The following is a 19304-nucleotide window of genomic DNA, read 5'->3' as shown; positions in this document are numbered from 1 at the left end:
TTCCTGCTCTTTGTTTCCTGTCTTTTAACCAGTTACCAATCCATGAGAGGATCTTCCCTCTTATCCCATGACAGCTTACTTTGCTTAAGAGCCTTTGGCGAGGGACCTTGTCAAAGGCTTTCTGAAAATCTAAATACACTATATCCACGGGATCCCCCTTGTCCACATGCTTTTTGACCCCCTCAAAGAATTCTAGTAGATTGGTGAGGCATGATTTCCCTTTACAAAAACCATGTTGACTATTCCCCAACAAATTGTGTTCATCTATGTGTCTGACAATTTTGTTCTTTACTATAGTTTCAACCAGTTTGCCCGGTACTGAAGTCAGGTTTATCGGCCTGTAATTGCCGGGGTCTCCTCTGGAGCCCTTTCTAAAAATTGGCATCACATTAGCTATTAGATGTCTGAACCACGTGCTCCTCTGCACCTGTCGGCTTTCCCCCAGCCCTTAGTTTAAAAACTGCTCTACGACCTTTTTAATTTTAAGCGTCAGCAATCTGGTTCCATTTTGGTTTAGGTGGAGCCCATCCTTCCTGTATATGGTCCATTTTCCCCCAGGGCCAGAAAATTCCCCAGCCATGCATGCCTTCGCTCCCTCTATCTCCAGGGGATTCTCCCATTTCCCCCAGCCACATGGCTGCTTATTTCTTCCTCTTCCTGGCATTAATTAGTAACAGCCAAAAGTACCAAGAGAAGAAACATCTGCTTGTATCAATGCAGATGCTTTGCAGTCCAGACGGAATTTGTAACCGTGCAGTGCTAAATCCAGACCTCAGTAGGGGCCTCTTCACTTATGGGGGAATTTAGGGTTGACCTCAACCTGCTAACTCATGTTGAGACTACAAACTGCCTTGTTTACACGAGGATTTTTCCCTCCCGTTACTTACCACGTGTTGCTAATGCCTGCTCAGAACCTTTCGGAAATCACTGAGGACGGCGTCCCAGGTACTTACCGTCTTCTTCAGGATTTTGGCCGCGTACTGCGTGTGGGTTCCTTTCTCTTCACAGCTGTACACCACGGAAGTGGCACCCCTACAGAAAGAAGGAGAGGTCAACCGTGTTACCAGCCCTCCGGACAGAAAAGCCACGCCTGTTCAAAGACAACCTGCAAAGAGGGGGCTGGTGCACTTTTCAACGATTCTTTGCGATGGATAAAGAAGGCAGAAAGGAGACTGGAAGATGGTTTGCTGCTTGCTTTTGAAGTTTGAGATTCAGGTCTTGGCTAGTCTGGAAGATGGTCCTTGTCCAAGGGCGAAGGGGCTCACGCCGGCTTTCCAGCTCAGCGGCTGCTCGGCCTTGTCGCATCACATACACCCAGACTCTGCTTCTAACACGCCTCCTTTTGGGGGCCACTTGTAACTGTGCTGAGGTTGCCTTTTCCAGATCCCGGAGCTGGACTGTGGGACAGGCAAAGCGGAGACTGGACAATCCCACCCTGGGGGTGATACTCCCGCTGGGGCAGGACTTTACTCAGCACTGTGGAGATGCTCACGCAGCGCAGACCTGAGCTCTGTGGCTCAGAGTCATGCACCTCCCTATGGAGTCGCAGTGCCTTGGTTTAAGGCACGTCTAGTCACATTGGGCAAATGTGGGAGGCAGTGATGTCTCGCGGATAGAGCACTGGAGTGGGGCACAGGAGATCTGGGTTCTGTTCCTGGCTCTGCTTCTGGGTGACCTTGGGCACGTCACTTCCCTCTATGTGCCTCAACTTCCCCATCTCTGAAATGGGGGTATGATACTGAGCTCCTTTGTCAAGCGCTCGGAGATGTATGGATGAGAAGCGCTATATAGAGCGAGGTCTAGTGGCTGTACACTCACTACTGCAACGACACCACCTGGGCCTCTCTCACCACGCTACCACCGTGGACCTTCCACAGCTGCAGCCCTGGGGGTGATGGGCACCGTCATGCAGCACGTGGGAGCTGCTGCTCATTCTGCTGCTGTCGTGCCACCCGAGGGGGATGCAGAGACTGTGACCTTTGATTGCACCAGGATCAGCGCGCTGAGCCGTGCGAGGGGCTTATATTTCCCCCCTGAATCGCTTCCGGCTTTCCTCGGTAAAACCATTTTAATTAAAAACGGAATATTGAGGCGGTCTAAATCCTTAAGCAGCTTTTAAGACCGAAAGAAGCATCCCCTCCCCCCACGTCCCAGTAAGTGAACCAGCCGCAAGCGGAGGGCGAAGAAGAGATTACAGCCTGGTGGGGGAGTGCAAGGGGAGACTCTCGAGAGTATACGACATGTGTGCTCCCTGAACAAGCCTCCAGGGCCACAAACTCCCCCTTGGCACCAGGATGCTAATGCCACCATGGTGCTTTCAATGCACATGATGCCCTGCATGCAAGATCCCCCAGCCCAGCCCACAGGTGGGTGTGATCATCCCCATTTTACAGATGGGGAAATTGAGGCACAGAGCATTCTTATTAGCAACCTCAAGTCACACAGCCATCCAGGCCCATGGCTGGGACTAGACACAGGTCTCCTGACTCCCCGGCTAATGCTTGGAGCCCAGGACAGTCTGGGGTTATTTGGGTACGCCCCCACTTTGAGCTGGAGGAGCCATACCTGCACTAGGAGCTACCATGCTAAAAATATAGTGGGTGGTGCGAGTGTTGGGAGGGGCTAGCTGCCCTGAGTACAATCCCGAGCCACCATTCACACCTCCAGCTGGAAGTGTGGACGTACCCTAGGACTGAGCAGTTGCTGCCTTTAATGATGCGTGTGTTCTTTGCATTAAAGCAGCGAGAGCTTGCATTTAACAGTCACACGGCAATCTGGCCTGCTGGCAGCCGCGGCCTGCCACGCTCCACTGCCACACTCCACTTCCCACGACACCGTGCATCCCTACGCAACAAGACACCGGCTCTGGGCAGCGCCTGGGCCAGCAGCCCCGAAGACCGACACGAGGAAGGCTACGCACGCTGCAGAGTTTGATCAACCACTTTCCCCAGCCTTGGAGGAACTTTTCAATTCAGCTCCTCTCCTCTTGCAGACGCGACCGGTCACCCCCGAGGAGCAAACCCAAACGCCCCATCTCCCCCTCACAAACAAACCCAATCAGGTGGGATTGGACCCTGGGCATTAGGCCATTTGCAAATCCACTTAGTCTCGGTTGCAGAGGCAACTGTCTCCGGAGCACAACCGACCTGTTCTGTTCCATCACGTTTTCGCAAAGGCGGTGAATGGGCTCCGCTGAATTGTGACTTCGAACTATCCAGCCCCTAAGGTGAGGAGGGTAGTAACCAGCACTTAATTTGTGCCAGGGTTGAACCCCGGCACCTCTAGGCTTGGCCGTTCATAGCCCCGGCACCTGCGGGCTTGCTGCATCTGGTCCGAAAGTAAAAATATTGCTTGAGGCCCAGCGCCTCTTTCATTACAAAGCAAGCAGTGGTAGTAACCCAATGCTGTGTGTGTCAAAAGAAAGAGAGAGGCTGCATTCCAGCCAGGGGCGGCTCTATGTATTTTGCCGCTCCAAGCACGGCGGTCAGGCGGCTTTCGGCCTGTACCCGCCGCTGAATTGCCGCCGAAGCCGCGGGACCAGCGGACCTCCCGCAGGCATGCCGCCGAAGACAGCCTGACTGCTGCCCTCAAGGCGACCGGCAGGCCCCCCCCCCGCGGCTTACCACCCCAGGCACGCGCTTGGTGCGCTGGTGCCTGGAGCCGCCCCTGATTCCAGCGCCCGGCCTATTTGGAAAGGCTGCGGTTTATATAATGGGGTTTGCCTGGGGACTCCTTTGTCAAAGGGCAATTGTCTCTCAACGTCCCATCACCCTCCAAATTGGAACAGGCTCGGTCCGTCACCCTCCAACCTCACGCCTGGCCCATACCTCTTCCACCAAGGGCATAGCTACAGTGGGGCGGGACCCACGAGGTTATGGGGGCCCAATCAGAGTGGGCACCGGGTGAGAGCCCCCAGTGTTGGCCCCCAGTGGCAGGAGGTGGCTGGGATGGGGGGCCCTTCCATCCAGGATGATCCTGGGCACGAGCAGCCAGCAAGGATGCATGGAGAAGGTGTGGGGGAAATAGCAGCATCAGGGGATGCGTGAGGGGTGGGGGGCAGAGATGGAAGATGTGGCCCCTCAGAGGTGGAGTGCAAGGCAGAAAGCCTTGGCCACTTTGCTTGGGGCAGGAGGTTGGAGCAGAACTGGGTGGAGCTGGGGGGCTGGATAAGAGCTGAGGAGGGCAAGGAAAGGGGCTTGGAGCACAGCTCAGGGGCTGGAGCAGAGCTGCAGGGTCTGGGAGCAGAGTGGGGACCATGGGAGGAAGCTTGTGGGGGGTGCTTGTGGGGGTCTGACATGGGGCTGGGCAGTAGATCAGAGAAGTGGGGGCAGGAGGGGAGCTCAAAGGTCCTGGTGGGGTGATTGGATCAGGGCTGGGAGAGCTGAGGGCTGGAGTGGGATGAGGGAGAGCTGGGAGGATGGGATCAGAGCTGGAGGGGACCAAGGGGAGTCAGGGGACAAGCTGCACGTCTGCAGAGGGCCTGCAAGGGAGCTGGGGGGAAGCTAGGCAGGGGCTAAGGTGTGGGAGATCTGGATTGTGGCTATGGGGGAACCAGCTGAGGGTCCAGAGATGTACAGCAGGCTGGACTGGGGCTGTGGGGAAGCTCAAGGGGGGTGGATTTCGTAATGAGGAAGCAAGGGGGTCCCTAAATTATATTTGCACCAGGGCCCTCTGGGGCCTTGGTAGGCCGCTGTCTTCTACTGACACTGTAAGGTCCGAGGCAGGGCCGCTGGGCCACTGACTTCAGCTGGAGTGCGGGGGGGGGGGGGGAACCAGAGCCCGCGATGTCTCCCTTACTTGTGGAGGACCTCGCGCTACAAGCCCTAAGCCCTGATTACCCACCATTCAGATAAGGCGGAGTAACATTTTCAAGAGTACCTGGTTTCGGAGCCTAAGTCCCGTTTCAAAAGTGGCTGGGGCATCGGCGTCTAAGTGCTTCTCTACACTGGAAAGTGTGCATTTAAACTGCAATAACTCTTCCTGAATACCTCCGTGTGTAGACACACTTATTCCTGCTTAGCTTAATCCACTTCCAACTAGGTCCTGATCCGCATCTTTAGGCACCTCAATACCATTAAACATTTGGCCCTTAGGCACTTTTGAAAATGGGACTTAGGATCCTAAGTCTCTTAGATGCTTCTGGAAATGTGGCCTCCTTGCCTACATTCTAAACTGCACCAGTTTCCCTAAAAGTGTTATTTCAAACTAGGATAAAACCCTGTATGGACACCCTCAATGTCATTTACACTCGGCTTATGTCCATTGTGCTGAACTCCGTTTCGAATGAATCAAAATGGAAACAGGCCGGGTTTAAATCACATTAAGCGTCCACACAAGGTTTTGGCTTGGATTAATTAAATCAGTTGAAAATCATACCTTCCAGTTAAATCCATGCAACGTTGTGGTTAGACCAGGCCCAAAGCACCTCTGAGGGGTTGTCTCCACACAGAAGTTGCATAGTTTTAACTAGATGATATAATTAAAGCGCACTCCTCGTGTGGACTCAGTTATGCCGGTGTAAAGGCGTTATAGCCGTCGTTTCATAGCGGCCTCGAATTTAAGGCCAGAAGGGATCAATAGATCTAGTCTGAGCTCCTGCAGAGCACAGGCCATCCAATGTCATGTTGAGCCCAATGATTGCAGTTAAACCAAGGCATTTTAGTCCCCAGGAGACCACCCCGTTACATGCCCCAGGCAGAGAACAGGAGGGACAGAGGTGCACCATTGCCCCTGCAATGGCAGGGAATTGATTAGGTGAGACATGGCCAGATGATCTCAGCAGGCAATCTACCCCTCATGCAGAGGAAGGCAAAAAAAACCCCAAAGTCCCAAACTATGGTCCCAAGGTCCCATAATCTATACTGGTATAGGACACCTTTATATCCGTATAACCCATCCGCAGAGGGTAAAAGTATACTGATAACAAAAAATAACCTCCCTCCCTGTCCTAGTTCTACTGGTACAAAACTCTGTGTATTAAACTGCAGTGAGAGCGAACATCCAGGGGCTGGCATCAGTTTGCAAACCAGGGCAGGCTATAAGCTCTCCAGGCCCAGTGCACTACAGAAATAATAACTAAATCGTCAAGAGGATTATCTGGGAGGACTAGCCCGTGGCCCTTCCCGCCCGGCCCCTCTTTTGTGCCTTCACCGCTTACACAGCGGCCAGGAGTGGGTCTCGTCATTCCGAGACAAGGAGTCAGGTGGCTTCTGCGCCATGAAAGGCACGCCCGTAGGGTGACCAGATGTCCCATTTTATAGGGACAGTCCTGATATTTGGGGTTTTTTTCTTATATAGGCGCCTAGTACCCCCCACCTCCGTCCTGATTTTTCACACTTGCTGTCTGGTCACCCTACACGCCCGCCATCCGTTAACCAGGAAGAGATGCCAGGCAAGGAGCTTTGCAAACAAGTCTTCTTCCCGCTCGTCTCGCCTGGGGCCCCTCCAAGGGGGCTCCCTGCGGTGGTTGTGCTTTGCTGGGATGTCACCCTAATCGCCGGGGCAGGCAGTGGATGTGAGCATGCAGAGCAGGTTCAGGAACGCACGTGCCAGAGCGACGAGGGCTGGGGGAAGAGCATGGACTGAGCTGTGCCTCTGGGACCGATGCTGGTTATTTTTCCAAGGTGGGTGAGGGCAGTGGCCGCCGCGTAACAAGCTCGGCTGCATCTTTAAGCCGCCTCCGTCTCCCGCTCCTGGGCTCTGGTCAGGGCTTCCAGGAAGAGCCGCAAACACTGTCCCCCATAGTGTTTGCACACGTGTATTCAGGCTCACAGCAGCCTTATGAGGTAGATAAGTGCTGCTCTTCCCACTGTACAGGGAAAACAGAGGTGACTTGTCCAAGGACACCTAGTATTGCCAGTAGCAGAGCTGCGAATAGAACCCAGGAGTCCTGATTCCCCCTCCCCTCCAAGGCCAGGAACAGCACCCAGGGGTCTTGACTCCCAGTCACCTGCTCTAACCACTAGACCCCCAAAATGCTTTTTCAGTTTTCTGAGGATCAGCAAAATGGTCCAGGAAAGGTACCAGTGTATAAAATTAAGCCACTTCAAGTTACTAAAGAGGCATCATTACGTTTAAAATCCCGCGCAGTGTCAGTCAGTTGCCAGTAATTTTTAGATCTAGTTCACAACGTCTCCTAACCCCTGGACAGTGAAAACAGCCTATTGCTTGTGTCGCCATGGCACAACCTTGCAATTTCAGCTTTGATGCAGGATTCCTCTTAGCAGGTTAATTCCCGCTCCGAGTAATCGAACACATTTTATTACTCTTTGACTTTCTTGTCTTGGGGGGGGAATCAAGTGTCAGTTCTGATTCTTTGCCCCCCGTATTTATTCTTCCCATTGCACAAATGGTTGCGCAGCGACTCAGTGGCAGAGCTAGGAACAGAACCTTTGCACCCTGAACCTATCGCCACCCGTGCAAAGTTTGAATCCAACACCAGACTTTGATGTGTCTCATCCCTCTACCATTCAAGGTGAACGTTCTGCATGGCTACTTTAGAGCCCAAATCCTGCATTTAGTATAATCATTTACAAATAATCAGCTCAGAGTTTAAGAGATGCTCAGTTTTGCGTGTCAGTCTACACGCAAGAGCCTCTTACCCTTTGTGTTTTCCAATAACATTATCAGTGGCAGCGGCAGGATTTAGACAAATTAGCTACACCCCAGTCAGTCTGTATCACTGGCCCAGTCTCTGAGCTTCCAGAAAAGAGTCATCTTCTACTTCTACTTAAAGCTCTGAATAAATATCTGTAATCAACCTTGACTGTGAATGGAGATATAATTGTGTTTGTTTTACAGATGACTGGAAAGTGTGAAACGATGGAATTTGTTGAAAAAAGACTGGATTTGCTTCTAATGCGAGCGTACACTTTATCCAATATCATCGTTTGTGGAGGAGGAGCCAAAGACTATGGGCCGAATTTTGGCCTGGCTATTGTGAGATGCTCCCGGGCCCAGGGCATTCCAGGGCCATCCTACCAGTGCAGAGAGCTCCCCTGGCCGGTGTGCTGCGGGCTCTATGCACACCCTGCTCCCAGCCCCAAGCTGAGGGACTGGATTGGGGGTTGTGATTGGACCAGTGTACTGCCCTGCAGCTGTCCTATTTCCCAGGGGCCAAGGGAAACAAAGTGTAAATTAGAACAGCCTTGAGGCTGCTCTAACTTACTCCCAGGGCCTCCATAACCCCAGAATACAGCGAGCACAAAGATGGCTGAAAGTCATCCCTGCCCCAAGAGCAGGTCCAAAATAACTGCAAATCAGGCCTCAAGCATGCAGGCATGGCCACAGCTCCAGGCTGGCTGGCCCCCTCCCCTTTGTTAGGGCCTCCCAGTCTAACATGCAAGCAAAGCACTCTAGTCACCCCAGTTCCTGCACAGATGTAATTGAAGAGGTTCCCTGCTGCACCTTCTCTCACCTGGGGGCGCCGACACTACTAAGACACAGCAGGATTTTGCATGTTGTACTCAGCGCTGATCGAGAATCCAGCTGCAATTTCTCATCTTACATCACGGAGATGTAGACATTTTAATTTTATGCTTATATGACACTGAAAGCAGGATAAAAATCCACATTTTCCCCACCAATAATCAAACAAACATATGAGATTTAAGGCCCTGATCCTGCAAGTCATATCAGGTAGACCCAGGACCCATGTAGATCAGATTTCAGACTCAGGGCCTATCTTTTCTTCCTCATGGCAATATCCTTCAGCAATTAATTTTTACCCGGAATAAACTATTACCTCACTCGCTGGTTGGCCATTTTTTGTTCAATCCAGTCTGTCTTTGGAACTGATTTGTGCAATATTCCAAAGCCCTCCTCCCCCGCGCCTGATAAATATCACTTGTCTATGCTCATTTGTCGGATAATGGCCTTGAAACCCCGCTTTATGGATTCCCCCCCCCCCCCTTTAAGCTGAGTGCTGTGATTCACTGTTTGATTAGAAGAAACTATCGGCTACAAATCAGTCTGCAGAAGGCGTTCTGCTCGGTCAGTTTCAATGCACCAGAGGCAGCGTGGCACTAAGTGACAAATGCATGTGGAGAAGGGTCTTCTATCACCCCAGATTACATACAGTACTTGGCGTTTCAAGTTGTGAAAGAAAAAAATAAAGAGAGAGAGGCGAAGGACTGAAAATACAGACAGAGGGTTTTTTTGGGAAGGAACAAAATTAATTTGATTGAAATCTGGACATTTCAATTGCACCCACATTCGAATCCCCCCACCCCCCGTTGCTATTTCTCTCTAGTGGCTGCACAGGTATGTGCAGGTTAGGAGGTGACAAAGCCGGCTCAGGGCCCTGGATTTGTAGTGGCGGAGTGGGCCGCCGAAAGCTTCCATTGCTAGGTAAATAAAACGTCCTTGAGTTTGATTGTAAGTTCTTTGGGGGCAGAGGCTGACTTTTTGTTCGGTGTCTGTGCAACCCGCAGTGCAATGACGTCCTTGGCCGTGCCGGGAGCTCCTCGGCGCTATCGCAACACAAAGAAATACATAATGGTAAATAAAAACAAAGGCCGGAGCAGGCTATAAATATCCACTCTTACAAAGGCCGGTGTTACAAATGCTTTACTGAAATCAAAGGACACTATCGGAAGGCGCTGAGATACTGCAGTGCTGAGTGCGGTATAAGGACTTACACAGAACACAACAGATCTTAGTTGTGCTGTTGTTTCAAAGTGGTGATACTCAGACTTCAGTGATTCAGGAGCCAAATCAGAGATCAACGTTACCCAAAAGAGCCTCAGGAGTGTGAATTCCGTGTTTCATTGTCTATCGTACTATATATTCATGTTTAAACAGTATGGCAGGGGAAATATTTCGTTTATATACTATTATATATATTCTCAATTCTCACAGCAAAATGACGAAGTATTATTATTTTATCACCTACAATTGGTTAATAGCATCGTACAAGCATCCTGATTGGTTAATACCTTAGCTTGGTTAGTAATTAAATCACCCAGCATTTTAATAGCATGTGTTGCAAAGAGCTGCAGGAGGCACATGAAGAGGCAACTTGCAGCTCCCAAGTCGTCTGTGTATCTCTGTTTTAAAGGAACAGAACTATTCCCCCCACCCCACTAAACTCAGCAGACCTGAGACTGCTTCACACTCCAGCGAGCAGCTGTAATAAGAACGACCCAGGTACGACCGGGAGTATTGTACATCCACTTTGCGTTGGGGTGAACAACGGTGTGAGGGGCAGCCTGATGGAGGACTGGGCCCTGGACCTGGCTTGTTGGGCCAAATACTGAGACGGTGCTGAGCCCGTATGACAATTCCCAAGGACATCACTGACAGCTGCGGTCTGGGCTCTTTTCCCCTTGTCTCTCATCCCTGACGTGTTGGTGCCAAACCTCTCCATCCGCACCCCACCCCCCCGCACCCTCCCCGCAGAAGGCAGAACACGTGTTTGGGAGGAATTAACTCCTTGACTGCCACTTCTGCTACAGGGCCTCTATAACCCACCTCCCTATGCTTGAGTCCTCTCGTAATCCGTAAAACTCCCTGAGAATACCCCTTGCCAGTGCACAATTGATGTCAAGACTCTGCATCAGTCCTGCTCCAGCTCCTGGTATGGGGGCTGTGTTGGAGTATGTATGGAGTGCAAAGCCCTACAGCTGTTGTCTGCTTCCCACAGGGGGCCCGGGGACACAACATAAGTTACAGCAGCCCTGAGACTGCTCTAAATTACACCAGGGGCTGGATGTTGCAAGAATAGAGGGAACACAAAAGTATCTTAAAGCCCCCATAATCTCCCAACTCTACCCATCAAGTGCAGGAATGGAGTAACTGAGAATCGGCCCCCTGTCTTTGACAAGAAGGGTAACTGACTCATGGAATGGACTCTCCATCGGCTGTTATTATGATCCTTGAAGAGCCCTTGGAACTTAATGCAGATGGATTTTCAAGTTCAAGTATTAGCTTCACATCATTTGCCAGAGAGTAAAACAACCTCCCAAAGTCTATAGAAATGAAATTTAAATTCAGTTCCCTTGGAGCTCATTCATCCTGATTGCTGGGCTATCTTTCTCAGACAAAGCATTAATAAAATCCACATGTCTGCGGTATTAATATCTGGCGACACAAAGCCAAGAGCTAACAGACACTCCACTTGTTCTTTGCCTCTGGTTTTTACTGGCAACCTGGGTTTTTTCTTCCGCCCTTCCAGGGTTTTTCATTAATAGAACAGTAGAGCTGGGCAAAAGTTTTCAACCAAAACTTTTATGGGGTGAAAATGCAGATTTGGGTCGACCGAAATACATCATGAATTCGCGTCAAATTTGCTGAATTGTTTTGGTTGGGAAACAAACAAAATTCTGAAGAAATCAAAATGTTTTGTTTTGATATTTTCCAAAGGGAACGGGTTGATTTGTCAATAAAATTGCCTTCAGTTTTACTTTTAGAAAACATTTTAAAAAGCTCAAAATCTACACAAAACATTTAGTTTGACCTGAAACTATTTTGTTGTTGTTGCTTTCTGACTTGCTGAAAAAGTCAAAAACATTCATTTCGGATCATCCTGAAACGATTTCCCCTCCAATTTTGCCAAACTGCCAGTGAACCGAAAAACCGGCTCTTTGCACAGCTCTGTCTAGCAGCGCATCTGAGCTGTGGTGAGTGAGTTAAGAGCTTTGTTAGTGTTTCTATTCGAGACTGGGATCCTGTCCTGCTCCCAGGGAAGTCAATGGACTGGAAGTTCTACCACAGCAATGGAATGGGGTCAAACAGTGGAATGCTATGTCAGGATTTAGGGCCAGCAAAGCGCTGAACGTTGCCACCTGCTAAATCAAGAGCTGCTGGAGATAATGGGCAAACCCTCATTCACGTGGGGGCGAAACTGATCCCCCCATGCACACGGCCAGTGCAAAACCCATGCAATAGCGATACCCTATTTTGAAGGCTTAAGTGGGGCTTGAAGGCTGCATGTCTTATAGTGACCCTGTGCATGGCGGGTGAATCACACCCAACCCCAGTCCAGTGGTGAACTTCCCATTGATTTCAGTAGTGCAGGATTGTGCCTTAAATCAATGGGTTTAGTCACGTGAGTAAAGGCTACTTGTGTGTGTGAAAGATCGCTGGCTCAGGCTCCGGACATTGAAGAGCTACGAGTGCAAAAAAAAAGGGAAAGAAATAGCCGAGCTTTTGCTCCAGTGACACGAAGGTACTTTGTCGGCAGCTGTGCAGAGCGTTGTTCTCTAAGGGCCTGATCCAAAGCCACTGGTGTCAGTAGGTGTCGATGCCAAAGGGTGTTGGATCAGGCCTTAAAATACAGGACCGGCTCTGGCTTTTTTGCCACCCCAGGCAAAAAAGCGTCCTGCCACCCCTTCTCCCCCGCGGGGAGCGTGGTGGGGGGAGGGCGCCGAGCCTGGCCGCGGCCCCACTCTCCCCGGCTGGCCAGAACGCCGGGAGGAGGGCGGCGAGCCCGGCCGCAGCCCCGCTCTCTCCGACCTGCTGGAGCGCCGTGGGGAGGGCACCGAGCCCGGCCGGGGCCCTGCTCTCCCCGACCGGCCGGAGGGCCGGGAGGAGGACGGTGAGCCCGGCCGGGGTCCCGCTCTTCCCAGCAGGTGCCGCCCCAAGCAAAGGTGCCTGGAGCCGGCCCTGTTAAAATAGCCTGGTGCCTTTGTGGATGGGCAGGGATATGAAGTGAAAACCGACAGAGCTATTTCATTTCCAGTTCTCTACAGCTGCCATTCTAAGGTGTATCTATGGTCCCCATAACCATAACATCAGAGCACCTCACAACCTGCCAATGCATTTACCCTCACAACCCCTGGGAGGCAGGGCCTTGCTAATATCCCCATTTTACATATGGGAAATTGAGGCCTGGAGCGGTTAAGTGATTTGCCCAAGGTCACACAGGCAGTCAGTGGCAGAGCAGGGAATTAAATTCAGGTCTCCTAACGCTGAAGTTAGGTGCCCTAATCAATGCACCATCCTACCTCAGTTGTTCCTGCCCCTTTCTACTCCTTGTGCATTTCTTGAGTCTCTTGAGCTCTGGTAGCAGATAGTTGAGTAAAGCAAACAGATTTAAAAGCTCTTCTGTGCTTGTGGCCATGATAGGGTTTAACAGGTCACAAGGAAGAAAAAAGAATCAGCTTTTAAAAAGAGTCTCTAATTAAGGATTTACACACACAGGCTCAGTTACGCTTGTTGCACAGATCAGGATAAAAATATAAGCGCTTTAAAACATTCCTAAACTGTGTATTTACTGGAACAGCTCTCAGGACCTATCGCTAATATTAATGCACGTTTTAAACCTGCCCAATCTCACCCCACTTCCAAGAAAGAATTTCCTTTGTGCATTTGCAGATTTTTCATTTTTATATTAGGTTGTTTAATAATGACCGGTTAGCATTGACCGGGAAACTCACGAGGCAAGTGAGCTAGCTGGTTAAAAATACAAAGGTTCCTTCTCTAGAAAGCCCTTGTAGGCAACAGTTTAAAACAATGTTGGCCCTCAAAACCAAAAATACCCACATCTGTGGTTTGTTGCCCTCCCTCCCTTTTTCATTTTGATCACTAGCAGTAACTACCCAAGGGCAGGGCATTCCCAGGGATTACAGCCATGAGGTTCTCAATTGGTCATTGATCTGCACAAGGCTTGGAGATTGCTCATTGTTTTAATCAAACAAAGAAGAATTAATTCCCAAGAGAAGCCACTGGGATGACAGCAAAATCTGACTTCCACTGTCCGCTGACAGAAAATTGTCTTCAATAGAGCTGGTCACATTTTCCCTTGGAAGTTTTTTCACAAGGAAATCTAGATTTAAAATAAAAAACATTTTGGGGATTTTTTGGTGGAAAAAAAAAGAATTTCTGGCAAAAAAAAATATTTTTTCAACATTTTAAAATGGCAAATGTTGAGAAACTGACTTTTTTTTTGGGGGGGGGGGTATTTTTGAAATTTTTTGTTCAAAAATCATGGGTTTTTCTGACTGTTTTCCAACTGGCAAAGGTTGGACATGTCTGTGGAACCAAGTCCGGTTTTCCAGCCGGCACTAATCTGAAAGCTCCTAAATTTGGTCCTGAATTTACCTTGTAGCATCCAGTTATAGTAAACCCAGCCCCAAATCTCTCATTGTTTCTTCCCATGACCCAAATCCCACAATCCTCTGCAACCACAAAGGACCATGGAATATAAGCCCGAATGTCTACACTGCAATTTTATACCCCCACAACCCAAGCCCCTTTAAGTCAGCTGATCCGGGCCAGCTGCAGGCGTTTTACTGCAGTGTAGACACCCCCCAGAGAGTCTCATTTCATTACACAACCCTAACCGTGGCAGAGTTGTCTAAGAGTCTCAGCGAGGATGACCCGAGCCCTGCCCTGGATTGTAATGGTCTCATCTTGAGAGACCCAGAGCGCTTGCTAATGCTACTGAAGGCAATTGCCAGTGCTTGGCACTTCTTTGGATCTGACCTGGATCAGCCTTGGCCCAAGAGACTGAAGCGCTAGTCTGCTCACTTCCCCCATCTGAAGAAAGTCCTGTCCCCCAGGTAGATGTACAGGGCTCTGTAAGCACGGAGGGCCTGGTGCTCAGTGGTGCTGGGGATTCACAACCTCCTTTGACAGCCGCATGTCAGTGCTTTAGGAAATCAGGCCCTGAGGATTGTTCTTAACCAATGGGAGCTGCAACATCTAGACACAGCAGGGTACAGGGTTGCCAACCCCAAACATGCACAAATTGCAAGCCCAGCCCTCCAGCCTCATGCGTTTTTGGCTTACCAATGATGAGAATAAAAAAAACCCTCTTTTGGAAAACGATGATGTTGTTTGGTGCATTGATTCTATTTATTTATTTACTTCCGTTGTGGTAGCGTCCAGGAGCCCCATTCATGGACCAGAACCTCCCTGCGCTAGGTGCTGTGCAAACACTAACCAAAAAGATGGCCCCAAGATCTTACGTTTGTCTGCTGGGTTCTGAGCCTTTAAGTTTCATGTTTGCAAGCTTTTCTCTGCAGCCATGAGGGCTAGACGCTTGTTTTGTTTAAATGGAAGCGGAGAGGCTCACCTAATCACCTGACTCCAGGAGCCGGCGCTTTTGGAAAAGCACCAAATACTGCAAGACTCGTGACAAAATCACGAGAGTCGGCGACATGTATTTAAGGGCAGGTTTTTAGTTTTACCTTCGCACTTCCTGCCTATGCTTCCATCAGACTTTTATGTTACATGGATATTTGCAATGCAAATTACTTACAGGCAACTTCTAGAGCTGGTCTAGAAGGCCGAGACCACAGGAGGGCTTCAACAGTCCAGCTTCAAACTCGCCTGAACTTTAGGGGGTACTTCCAATCTGAACCAAGCCCCAGAGCTGGGTTTTGCAAATTGCCCATTTCTTGGTAAGGGCCCAAACCCTCTGCCCCGCCCCCTTCGTCCCATCTGTCTATTGAATCACCTAGAATCTGATCGAAAGCCCACTGAAGTAAAGGGGAGCCATTCCATTGACATCAATGAACCCTTTGCATAGTGTGAGCTCTCTGGGGCACAGACTGTCTATGTTATTGGTTTGTACAGCGCCTAGCACCACAGGGCCTGGATCCCTGGCTGAGCGGCCCCCTTATGCGCTACTGCAATGCAAATAAGAAATAATAAGAATAAGTGACCCTCGCTGGAGAAAACGATTGCTCAAAAAGACACATTCTAGGGTTTGAAGCACAACGTTTGGCTTATTTTAAAATCTCATTTTTCTCCGACATAGAGACGAGTCTGGAAATTTCACCCCGGTTTAGCGCAAGTCCCAACATAAACAAAGCAGGGCACAGGCCCTGCCCGTTATGAGAGCACCGCTCCTTGTTAGGACCTATCAGAAAGAAGTTGCAGGTCTGGCCACCGAATGAGCTCTCCACAGCCGCTGTCATTAGGTTTGTAGTCCAGACTGACAAGAGAGCTGGTGAGCACCAGTTGTGATAGTGGACAAAAGCCCGGTAAGACTTGGACTGAGACCCACCACACCCATTGCACATCCGCCCCGCAAGGCCCGGGCAGGGAGTAACCACTTTTACAAAACTTCCTTTGCAAAATGGGGCAGATTCAAATCCGAGGCTCTGGTCCTTGTTATCAATTCCTGAACTATCTGGTGCTTAAGGACATAGAACATCCACACTGGGTCAGGCCAAAGGCCCATCTAACCCAGTATCCTGACTTCTGACAGTGGCCGGTGCCAGATGCTTCAACGGGAACAAACAGAACAGGGCAATTTCAAATGATCCATCCCTTGTCATCCAGCCCCAGCATCTGGCAGTCAGAAGCTTAGGGACATCAAGAGCATGGGGTTGCATCCCTGACTATCTTGGCTAATAGCCATTGATGGACCTGTCCTCCAGGAACTTATCTAGTTCTTTTTTGAACCCAGTTATAGTTTTGGCCATCACAACATCCCCTGGCAAGGAGTTCCACAGGTTGACTGTGCGTTGTGTGAAGAAATACTTCTTTGTGTTTGTTTTAAACCTGTTGCCTGTTAATTTCATTGGACGACCCCTGATTCTTGTGGTCTGTGAAGGGGTAAATAACACTTCCCTGTTCACTTTCTCCACCCCAGTCATGATTTTGTAGACCTCTCTCATAGCCCCCTTAGCCGTCTCTTTTCCATGCTGAACACTCCCAGTCTTTTTAAACTCTCCTCATACGGAAGCTGTTCTATGCCCTTAATTATTTTTGTTGCCCTTCTCTGTATCTTTTCCAATTCCAATATATCTTTTTTGAGATAGGGTGACCAGAACTGCACGCAGTATTCAAGGTATGAGCATACCATGGGTTTATATAGTGGCATTATGGTATTTATTTCTTGGAACCTTTCCTAATGGTTCCTAACACTCTGTTCGCTTTTTTGAATGCCGCTGCGGATGTTTTCAGAGAACTCTCCACAATGACTCCAAGATCTCTTTCTGGAGTGGTAACAGCTAATTTAGACCCCATCATTTTGTATGTATAGTTGGGATTATGGTTTCCAATGTGCATTACATTGCATCTATCAACAATGAATTTCATCCTCCATTTTGTTGCCCCGTCTCCCAGTTTTGTGAGATCCCTTTGTAACTCTTCGCAGTCAGCTTTGGACTTAACTAACTTGAGTAATTTTGTATCATCTGCAAACTTTGCCACTTCCCTGTTTACCCCTTTTTTACAGGGAGGAGGCACCCCTCCGCCTGGGGACTCATGGCAGAGCTCATTTCTTGACATGCCTAAGTCACTCCTGGAGAAGGTGGGAGAGTAGGGAATTATCTGAACATCAATCAAGAGCCATTGAAGACACTCTACCCATTACAGGGTCAGGCTCCAGAGAAGGAAAGGCCCAGTCCTATAAACCCTGAACTGATCTCCCTCATCACCTACCAGATATAATCCTGGTCCTGGGCTTGGTTTGCACGATCTAATGAAAACAATTCGCCCCTCTCTCCCATCCATTGGGAGACCCTCTCCACATTTCACTCCAGGCTCTTGACCTACCCGTCCCGTGCACTTGACCCCCAACTGCAAGAGGCACTGTTAGGAGCAAGAGACGCAAAGCTCACCCACGCCACGAATCAAAATCCGATAACCTCAAACCGTTACCTTCCCAGTTCCGGGCCCATCGTGTAGAAGTCCTCCAGGGCAGAGTTGCGGTGGGACCCGTCAATCCAGTACTCCGCTCCGGGGTTGGAGGTAGGCATGTTGGGGGGCCGCAGAAAGGAATTTCCTGCTAGACGTGGGGCAGAGATTGGAATCTTGCTGTGACTTCCCACCCTCCGCACCTAGTCCAGTGTCAAACATGCAGATGGACTAAAAAGCAGTTCTCGGGTTTCTCTGGTGGAATAAAATTATATCCACAAATCTCTGTCCTTACGGACCTGCACACTGGGTTTAGTCAGATCGATTCCTCCCTCTTGTGTTTTTCATGATGTCTCTGCACGCCCCCTTATTTTTCATGTCTTTTCAATGCCAAAACCTGATTTTCATAGACTCTGCCAGCAATGCTAACTGAAGCAGGGATTTCCCTCCATGCACATAAGAAGAGACAGCAAATATTCCTGCACATTGAGGATGGTCACTTTAGGAGATTTGTGTCTTGGTATTTTTCTCAGGAGACGGCAGAAATCAAGACATCAGGGGTGTCCTCTATTTCTGGAACATACCTTCCTTCTGCCGGTGGCTTGCATCATCCTGAATCCTTTTAGCTAGTTGCTCTTTGCAACTTGATTAATATTCATTTTGATTTCATTACCGAACATAACCGCAGAGAAGGAATCGCTGCGTATTGAAGCATCGCTCCCATGAATCCTTTGTGCGCATTTGTCCCCGATTCAATGTTTGCTCTTTAAAGCCCCAAACATTTTGGGTTAGTTGGCAAGAAAAACACCCCCGCTTCTGGTTGCACCTTCACTTGTGTTCTACTACGGTTCTGCTTCTTTGACCCGATGCTCAAGGCCCGTGCTGCAAATTGTCCCAAACTGGCTGGGCCATCCCAGAGCAACTCCCAGATTTGCAATCTTGGAAGATTTCCGATATGTGCTGATCCGCTGAAATTTGCAGCTTGTGGTCCCAGCCCTCTTGGCTGTGGAAAATCCCAGGATTTCACGTTTCAGATGCCTCCCTCGTCCGCAAAGAGAAGGCTAGGGAGAGGCAGGCAGTTTGGCATCTGCGCAAGCAATTCAGCACTGCATTCAAAAATCAGCGCACGGGTTTCTCTCTCGCTGTGTCATTCTTGGGGGGCTCGAGGAAGGCATAACACCACGCCCGGCAGCTGCAGCGTGCAAGTGACCTTTATGAGAAACACCAACGATTTCTAGCCCCTCCTTTCTAGCTGGCTCTCTTGTGCCACCACACGGCTCTTTGCTCTCACTGCAATCTCCTTCACAGCACAAAAAACCCTACCTGACAGCTGGTTCCTTAAATAACCCCGGTCATTTCACCCAATGCATTCATATTACTAGTATATATCATAGGAACAAATAGAGGCCTCCTCACATCCAAGATCAGAGCCCCATGGTACTAGGTACAGACACAAAATAAAACGGTGCCTGCCCCGATGAGTTTACAGACGCTGGGGGAAAGGAAGGATTCTTATGCCACATTTACAGATAATACCTAGCTCTGATTCCGCACGTTTCATCAATCTTTTGTTCTTTATGCAACCAAATAACACGTAGAAACCACACCGGCCCAGTGGGGGTCCCAATAACCATGTTCACTAGCTACACACCCGTGGTCCATCTGCATACACATACTGCTGCTCCGCCCGGTTTGTAAAGCATAGAACATAGTGAGCACCACAAGAGGGCTCACACACTATTTAAAGGGGAATTTCCAATTCCTCCACACTA

General features: G+C 49.6%; 1 protein-coding gene across 1 annotated transcript in view; it reads right to left on the bottom strand.

Moving 5' to 3' along the window:
- The window catches only part of LOC101930944 (calcium/calmodulin-dependent protein kinase type IV-like), a 45825-nt gene extending 27043 nt beyond the window's left edge, over positions 1–18782 (bottom strand). The window contains exons 1-2 of the mRNA XM_005302347.2: positions 17557–18782; positions 954–1032 (exon numbers count right to left, since the gene is read on the bottom strand). Coding sequence (XP_005302404.2) covers positions 954–1032; positions 17557–17654 — 177 coding nt within the window. The 5' untranslated portion in view covers positions 17655–18782. The remainder of the gene's footprint in view (positions 1–953; positions 1033–17556) is intronic.
- Between the last annotated feature and the right edge of the window lie 522 nt (positions 18783–19304).

The sequence above is a fragment of the Chrysemys picta genome, chromosome 25 (genome assembly GCF_011386835.1).
Source record: "Chrysemys picta bellii isolate R12L10 chromosome 25, ASM1138683v2, whole genome shotgun sequence".
Lineage (NCBI taxonomy): Eukaryota > Metazoa > Chordata > Testudines > Emydidae > Chrysemys > Chrysemys picta.
This window is presented reverse-complemented; position numbering and strand designations above follow the sequence as displayed.